Source organism: Lichenostomus cassidix, chromosome 1 (genome assembly GCF_008360975.1).
Source record: "Lichenostomus cassidix isolate B80296 chromosome 1, HeHo_3.0, whole genome shotgun sequence".
Taxonomy (NCBI): Eukaryota; Metazoa; Chordata; class Aves; order Passeriformes; family Meliphagidae; genus Lichenostomus; species Lichenostomus cassidix.
The window spans coordinates 114166513-114175352 of NC_139479.1; the positions used below are offsets into that span (position 1 = coordinate 114166513).

At 58.2% G+C, this 8840-nt stretch overlaps 1 protein-coding gene across 2 annotated transcripts; it reads right to left on the reverse strand.

Moving 5' to 3' along the window:
* Window positions 1-620: 620 nt before the first annotated feature.
* On the reverse strand, window positions 621-7849 carry P2RY6 (pyrimidinergic receptor P2Y6). 2 transcript variants are annotated; one of them, XM_085077993.1, is made up of 2 exons: window positions 7787-7849; window positions 621-2881 (listed from the first exon to the last, which is right to left on the reverse strand). In XM_085077993.1, exon 2 carries the CDS (start codon window positions 2824-2826, stop codon window positions 1834-1836), a length of 993 nt encoding a protein of 330 aa, XP_084934119.1. In that variant the 5' UTR covers window positions 2827-2881; window positions 7787-7849; the 3' UTR covers window positions 621-1833. The 2 variants fall into 2 exon arrangements, with proteins under 2 accessions (XP_084934119.1, XP_084934110.1); XM_085077984.1 differs by lacking the exon at window positions 7787-7849 and adding an exon at window positions 4042-5952.
* Between the last annotated feature and the right edge of the window lie 991 nt (window positions 7850-8840).

The following is an 8840-nucleotide window of genomic DNA, read 5'->3' on the forward strand; positions in this document are numbered from 1 at the left end:
CTCTCCTGGGTCCGGATGGCGTGGCCCGCCCTCCCACCCTGTCACCTCCCTGCTGTCTGGGAAGAGATGGGGACACCAGGCTGGGGTTGTCCCTGCAGCCCCCCAGGATTTCACCCTTCCACTGCAGGACGCCAAAGACACATCCGAGGGGATTTTGGTGTGGACGAGCTCTGGCCAAGGGAAAGCACGGGGCTGCCTTTGCCTCCTCCATCACATTCGGAGCCCCAGCCCGGAGTCATTGTCACATCAGGACAGGGACACAGCTCCTGCAAAACCAGGTGGTTTGAGCTAATGCTGCCGCGGGATTCCTCTCCCTTCGAGCCCGACCGTGATGCTGAGATCTTTGAGCATCATCCAAGAGTCTGTGACCACTCTGGACACCCTCATCATCCTCATGGCAGCGAGGAGCCACACTGGGACCACCAGCACTGGCTGCTGGGGAGGTCCTTGGGTGGCCAGGTACCTGAAGAAGACACTGTGTACCTGCAGGGAGCAAGTCAGGATAGAGCTGCACTCTTGGCCAGTGCAGGCAGCCAAGCTGGAGGGTGCTCAACCCTGGAGATTTGAAGCAAAGCACTTAAATCAACTTAGACATATTATTATGAGCAGACATGAAAAACGCAGTTATCCACATATATATTTATATATATACACGTTGTATAGATACATATATTGTGTTGAGGCAGAGAATTTCTGCACTGCAGAGCCTGTACTGGGCCACAAACCTCCTTCTGCTCGGATATATTCTATGTCTGTACATACAGTGGGTGTATCCACCCATCTCAGGGAGTTAATTCTATACATCCTAAATGCTAGAGAAGGCCTGCAGAGCGATGAGTGGTGCATCCACCTCGCAAATCCCTCCTCGCTGGGAGGGAGCAGCATCCCAACAGAGACTGCGGGAGCAAAGTTCAATCCCCACCCACGTGGAGAGGCCAAGGCAGCCGTGGGACACGAGGTGACATGGCCAAGGACACCAAGTAGGTCTCTGTGGCACGGATTTCCTGGCTGCAGGCATTGTGTCTGCATGTGCTGGCTCTGATTTTGGTGGATCCTGGTTAGGACCCAACAGCAGGGCACCACTGGCACCAGGATGGGCCAGATTTGGGGTGCTGGGCTAAGCAGGGAGCTGGACTCAGATGAAGGTCCCCAGGCAGGTGACAACACTGCTGGTTTGTGCCCAACTCAGCCCAGGCTCATTGCTCTGGTGGGAAATCCAACATGGGTGTTCCATTTGTCCTTATGTCCTTTCCCTGTTCCCAGTCCATCCAAGGATGCTCCTCCACCATTTCACAGCACCAGCAATACCAGTGAGCCCACATCTCTTACTGGTGTGGCCTCATTCTGGGCACTGGAGGACAGGGATGTCCCAATATTATCCAAAAACCATTCTGACACTGACCTTGAGCAGGACAAACACACGGCCCCATGGTATGGCTGGAACCAAACCCTCCCCAGCCTTTGCATGTCCCCATCAGGGAGTTTTTTATTGAGTTAGGGGAGAAATCCTCCCTCAGCAGCTCATCCTGAGCCAGGGATGTGTCCTCCATGGTCCCAGTGGAATTTTATGGCGTAGATGGCTTGACCACCAAGATGCTGAGCTGCTCCAAGCGAGCAACCGAGCCAGGGAGAGGACACTGGATCTGGGGCGATCCAGGTGTGGGGTCAACAGTGCGCTGCTGCAGGCTGGAGATGGGATCAAAGTGCTGAAAGCTTGGGAGATGCCATCCCCCTGTCCTCCAGCACATCCCCAGTGAAGCCATCTGTGCTCCGTGGAGCTTAGAGCCAAAATTGCTCCGTGCCTCGGCGGCACCGAGGTGGCCTTGTCCTCGCCTAGGAGCCGTAGGTGACGCAGTGGTCGTGCCGCCACTTGGAGCTCATCTTGTCGAGGAGGTAGCGGGTGCTCTCCCGGAACTTGCGCTGGGTGAAGTAGAAGAGGATGGGGTCGAGGACGCTGTTCATGCTGGCGAAGGGCCGCGTGCACTTGTAGGCGATGGCGAAGGCCTGCAGCGCCGGGCAGGGCAGGCTGGGCGAGGAGCGCACGATCAGGTAGATGGTCTTGGTGAGGTGGAAGGGCAGGAAGCTGATGGAGAAGACGATGACCACGATGATGACCATGCGCACGGCTTTGTCCTTCCTCTTGTGCACGGCCAGGCCGATCAGCTCGTCCTTCTGGCACAGGATGCGGGCCATGCTGCAGTAGCAGGCCAGGATGGCCACGAAGGGCAGCAGGAAGCCGGTGAAGGTGAGGGTGATGCCGTAGGGGAAGTAGGCGGCGGAGCGGTCGGGCGGGCTCAGGTCGTAGCAGACCGTGCGGTTCCTCTGCGTGCCCGTGGAGGCGAACACGAAGGTGGGCAGGCACTGGGCGATGACGATGAACCACACGGCGGCACACACCAGCCACGTCAGCTTCTTGCCCTTCTTCTTGTGCCACGAGGCCAGCGGGTGGCAGATGCCCAGGTACCGCTGGACGCTGATGCAGGTGAGGAAGAAGATGCTGCTGTGCAGGTTGGTGTAGAACTGGAAGCGCACGAATTTGCAGGTGAAGTCCCCGAAAGGCCAGTAGTCCTTCTGGGTGTAGTTGTAGATGAGGAGGGGCAGGGAGCAGACGTAGAGCAGGTCTGCCACGGCCAGGTTGAGCATGTAGATCATGGTGCGGCTCAGCGCCTGGCGCGCCACCCAGATCTGCCCGATGACCACGGCGTTCAGCGGCAGCCCCACCACGAACACCAGCGAGTACACCAGGGGCAGCAGCACCTGCTTGAACTCCTCGTGGTAGGTGCACGAGTTCCTCCCTGGGCTCACGAGGGCTGTCAGGTTGGCCATGGTGCTGCTCCCAGCCGTCACTGTCCTCTCTGCTGGCGTGGCCCTTCCGCAGGACCTGTAAATGTCAGAGGGGACAGTTGGTGGCTTGTCTGCGTGGTGTCGCATGTGCCCTCACAGGATGAACCTGGAGCAGTGCTCCGTGGGTTGGGGCAGCCCCCAGACTCTCCTGTGATTCCATGATTCCAAGCCATGACAATGGATTTAAGGGTCTAACAGGAAGGTGGGGAGTGGCACCGCATGGGCTGGTGGCACATAGGACAGTGTGGTGGCCACACTTGCCACCACCCCAGCTCCACTTGTTATGACTCTTTTTCCCCACAGAAAAGCTTGCACAAGGCCAAGGCACTGTCCTCCCCCTGCGGCAGAGGAAATTGCAGCAGGATGCTCCGGTAGCCGCCGGCACGGCTTCCTGCTCCTCTGCAGGGGGTGCCAAAGCCCTGCGGCCAGGCGGGCTGCTCCGGGAGATGCCACCCGCACGGAGCCCAGCGCGACCCCCGCGGGCGCCTTCCGCCGGGAGTTGGGACTGGCGACAACGAGCCCAGAGGTTTTGAGTTTCGTGGGCTCAGAGAGCCCAGCCAGTGGTCTCTGGGCTGCTCTGAGGAGGGGAAGAGGACATCTGCTTTCCTCAGAGACCGAGCAGCGTGAGAGATGCGGTCCCACAGCCCCGTGAGACCCCTGGCCCCCGCCATGTCCCTGGGTGGCACCTCCTGCCACTCCACCGGTGGGTGCCACACGCGCCCGGGGTGCAGCAGCTCCGGCAGAGCCACTTCTCCTCCCTCCCCTCACTCCCTGCCCTGCCAGCAGTCCCCAGAGAGCAGCCCAGCCATGGTGTCAGTGCTGGGGACACAATTTTGGGGGTGCTCTGAACTTGTGAATCAGTCCCTCCTTGCTGCTGCATCTCCTATTTCCTTGTACCCCACTGAGCCCACCTGCACCCTCATTCAGCCTGCTTGAGCCCCTCTGTCACCTCACTGTGTCCCCATCGTCCCCAGCATCCCCCTGAGCACCCCACTGCACCCCACTGCCCCCCAGCTCCACACAGCCCCAGCACCCTCCTCTGCCACCTCCAAGCCAGCAAGTGCTCCAGGGCTGTGAACTTCCCTGTCCCCTGCGTCCCCCCAAACCTCCCTGGGGACCCAAGGTTGGGGCAGCACCCCCCCAGCACCCACAGGAGCCTGGCAGAGATGTCCTGGTGGCCCTGGGAGCTCCTCTTACCTGCTGGGTGCCCCGGGGTGCTGTGTCCCTGCCCTGCCAGCACTCAGCACATCCGCGGGTGCTCTGCTCACCCCACGGGGCAACACTTCCCCTTTCCTCCCAACTGCAGCGCTCTGGGGAAAGGGGGAACAGAAACCCGGCTGGCAGGGTGGGCACAGGGCTGCCTGGAGTGGCTCTGAGTGGCACTGCGTGGTGGTGGCACGGCACAGATGCCACCAGGGTAGGGGATGCTGCTGCCTGCGGTGCCAGGATGTGGCCACCATGAATTATTTGGTCTTTTCTATAATTTTTGAATGTTTCTCCTCATTCTTTTGACCCCTTTCCCTCGTTTTTGAGTCTTTCCTCCATTTTTGCCTCCTTTCCCTCATATTTGGCTCCTTCCAAGGGTGGGCAGTTCCTGGGGACAGGGATGTCCCCTGGCACTGTGGCAACAAGAAGAAGATGCTCCTGTTGTCCAGGTGCTGCAGTCAAACAAGGGAAACTGAGGCACAAGCACTGAGCTTGAAGAGAACCAGTGTGGCCTACACCCCTTTTTAACAGATTTTTCTCCCAAAACACGCCTTGGAGGTGTTTGCAGGACATTGCCAAGGTCCATGCCCAGGAGGAGCAGCCAAAAAGAGAGGGAATCCCCCCAAAAATTGCAAATCAGGAAAAAACCCTCTTTGCAAGAGGGAAACAAGGCACTAAACCCCACTGCTGCTGGGTTCAGAGGGATGGGAAAGCTGGAGCAGAGGAGGAAAAATCCCTCCTGATCCCAGGGAAAAGCCAGACACAGGAGAATCCCCATCCCTTCTGTACCCAGGGCCTGCAGCTGCCGGTAACCCCCCAGTCACAGTCTGCCTGCACCCACCAATCAATGAAACTCATTAACAAAACCACATCAAGACCCTCGGCCTCACCCAGCTGCTGTGCCCAGGGAATGTTCCCAGCTCATTGTCTGTCCAAGCAGATTATCCCAGGAATCCCTGCCAGCTCTTGGGGTGATGGGGTTGGCACCTCCCAAATCCACAGGATCTGGTGCCCTGACACCACAGTGATGGGCACTGGGTGAAATCCATTAGAAAATGAGATTTTTAGGGGGGAAAAAAGGGGGTGCCCATGGTGTTGGGAGGGGTCAGGATGGGGTCACCCTTATCCCAGGGGCTTAAGGTGCCTGCAGAGGAGGAACAAGGATCAGGAAAGAGAAGTGGGGCTGCTCTGTGGCCAGATGGGGAGGAGATTAAAAATAATCACCAGCAGCCGTAAGCTTCCCCCAGCACCTGCCTCCTCCAACCCCTTTGCTTCCAAACCAAGCCCTTCTCCAGTGCAATTAGCTTTAATTAACACCCCACTATTAATATGAAAGGGGGTTCTGCAAAGTGGGAAAAGCTTTTGGCTGTTGCTGCCATCGAATAGGAAACGGGGGAGGACTTCCTCCCTTGGAAATCTCCCTCCTTGGTTTGTCCTGCCCATCGTGGTCTTTGTGGCTCGCTGGAAAGCTGGGCTGGATGGAAGTGAAAGCTCCAGCTCAGCACATTTCAAAGAGGATGAAAGGGGGATGCTCCATCCTGCATGTCACTATGCCAAAGCCACCACATCCTTGTCCCCAAACATCTCCTGGCTGGTGCCAAAATATCTTCCGGTGCCCGTCTGCCCAGTGGGGACCAAAGCTTGGATGTTTTCAGGGAAATCTCTGGTTAGTGGTGCCTGAGGGTGTAATGATGTGGAAAAACTGGGACAACATTGGGAATTTTGGGGTGCTAAACATGGATTATTGGGAATGGGGCACGAGGTGGAGGCAGAGCCTATCTGTCCTGGGGTGAACCCCTTCACCTTCCCATCCTTCAGTGTCTCATCATAAATCAGCAGCTCAGGGATGCTCTGAGAGACCTGGGCTGTGATTCCCTGCTGGAAAGGGAATGATGGGGACAGGGAAGGTGCAAGGAATTGTTCCAGTATCAGCTGGCCTATACCTCTATACATATAAATATAAATATAAATATAAATATATATAAATACATTTCTATATATACACACACCTCTATAGATAAATGCCCCTCTGCACAAATATATCTCTACACATACAGCCATATCTATGGCTCTCCACACACACACACATTTTTCTGCACATATATATAAATATTTATGTCTTCACTTACACACACACACATATATACAAAAACTTCTACACCCCATGCACAAAACTGTGTTCCTGAGCACATGGAGTCACACTCATGTTGATACATAACTCCATCCATCTATATATAAATATATTTATACTTCTATACACGTGTCTGTACAGAAATGCTCATATATATGAGCATTGTACATATTATTTATACCTCTCAATGTATATATGCACAAATATATACATATTTAGGCACAGGTCAGGCTACTGGCACCCACAGCAGAAATGCCAAGGAAAACCAGGTCTCCCGAGCAGATTTAGGCACACTGCATGTCCAACACAACCTCTGGCACGGGGCTGATCACTACGGATGCCCCCAGGGATGCAGGTGCATCCTGGATGCACCCCAGATCATGGGAGCAGAGGGACAGGGGAGAACCTACTCTGTGCCAGCCCTGCCATGGGGATAACAGTGGGATTTCGAGCCCTGATCCATGGTAAGAGCTGCCAAACCTCCCTAAGAGCAAAGTACAACAGTTTCCACTTGGGGTGGCTTTGGGATCACCCCAAATCCCAGCTGAAGCGCAGATGTTCTCTGGATCTGACCCCATTTGCTCCAGTTCTGCCTCATCGTGCCCAGTCCAATCTGATCTGTTCGGGTCTGATCCTGCCCAGCCTGGCCCGATCCTGCCCAGCTCGATCTCACCCTGCCAGGTCCCATCCAGACTGGTCTCAGTCTCAGGTCTCATCCTGACCCCGTTTTATATCTGATGTATTCGGGCCTAATCCTGCCCGCTCTGTCCCCATCCTGCCCAGTCCAGTCTGACCCTTTCGGGTCTGATCCTGCCCGGCTCACTCTGACCCACTCAGGTCCCATCCTGCCCAGCAGGGTCTCACCCCGCTGGGTCCCGTCTTGCCCTGTCCAGTCCCATCCTGCCCGGATCACTCTGTCCCAGCTGGATTCCATCCTTTCCCGGTTCGACCTGTCCCGTTCCCCCCTCCCCATTCGCGGCACTTACGGGCAGCGGGATGTGCCGGGAAGCAGAGGAACCCTCTGCTCCGACCCTGCAAGATCCCATCCTGCCCGGCTGGGTCTGACCCTGCCGGGTCCCACCCTGCCCTGTCCAGACCCACCCTGCCCTGTTCACTCGGACCCTGCTGGCTCCCTTCCTACCTCTCCCGTTCCATCCTGTCCGGTCCAGTCCCATCCTGTCCAGCTCGGTCTAACCCTTCTGGGTCTCATCCTGTCCTGTCCAGTCCCTTCCCGTCCTTCCAGCCCTATCCTGCCCGGTTCACTCTGACCCACCTGAATTCCATCCTTTCCCGGCTCGGCTTGTCCCGTAGCCCCAGTCGGCAGCATTTACCGGCGGCGGGATGCGCCGGGGGGCTGCGGGTTCCCTCTGATCCCCGACCCTTTTAGGGTCCCATCCTGTCCTCTCCAGCCCCATCCTGCCCAGTTCACTCAGACCCGCCAAGATGACACCCTGCCCGGCTGGATCTGACCCTTTAGGGTGGCATGCTGCTCAGCCCAGCCCCATCCCGCCCGGTCCGACCCCAACCCGCCCGGTTCACCCTGAGTGTTGCGTCCCATCCCGGCGCGGCTCGGCTGATCCCGTTCCCGCCGTTGGCGGCACTTACCGGCAGCGGGATGCGCCGGGAGCCCGCGGCACGGAGCGCTCGGAGCTGCCCGCTGCCGCCGCCGCTCCGCCCCGGGGCCGCCCCGCTCCGCCCCGCTCCGGCTGCGGCACCTGCGGGAGGGCCGGGGGGACTGGGGAGGGGTCACAGCTGGATTGGGGCGGGGGGGGGGGGAAACAGCTGGGCTGGGGGGCCGGCAGCTGCACGGGGGTCTCCCAGGCGAACATCTGGTCTAGGATGGTGGGTGAACATCTGTATCAAAGAGCTGCTCGGGGGCTCCTAACGACCCCGACCGTGGGATTTACGGGGTGGGATGCCCGTGTGCCAGGGAACAGCTGGATTGCCCTGGCCCTGGGTGTCGGGGACAGGGTCTCCCTGCGGCACCGTGTCCCAGCCGGAGGGGTCGGTGCCTCCCGTACTCATTAACCAGGCGGTCAAGGCTCCGCGCTTCCTGAGCAGCGCTATTAACGAGCAATAAGGCAATAACCCCGGGGGGACGCGTTGGGTACGAAACGGCAGATGCATAAACAGCACGGGGATGCTGGGATTCTGTGGGATTCCTTTCCCTGGGAGCCCGTTTCGGCCCCCCCAAATGATTCCCTGCTTTCCCTTTTGGGACTTGTGATGGGTCTCTGTGGATGTGGAGGGGAGGGAGCTGCTGAAGGCATTGCCCAGAGGATGGAGCTCCATCTGGGGGGTCCCCGGTGTCACCTCATTGAGCAGGCACCCAAATATGCCGTGAGGGGTTTTGGGTTGAACAGGAAGGGATGGAGAAGCGGAATGAGCTTGTCTGGATACTGCTGCAGTGGACAGCACGGGCTTTCATCGATCCTGGCGTGAGCCCGCGGCCGAGCCGGGCAGCGGGGCCACGGGAGAGATGGGCTCTGGCAGGAGCTGCCACGAATATTTGCAACCACAGCCAGGCTGGAGCCATCCCTCACATCCCGGGGCTGCCCGGGCTTGCGGGGTTGGGTTGGCGATGGCTCGGCGCCCTGGTGAAATTCCCCGCTCCCTCAGCCTCCACGGGGAGAAGAAAACTTGGGGGGAAATGTGCTTT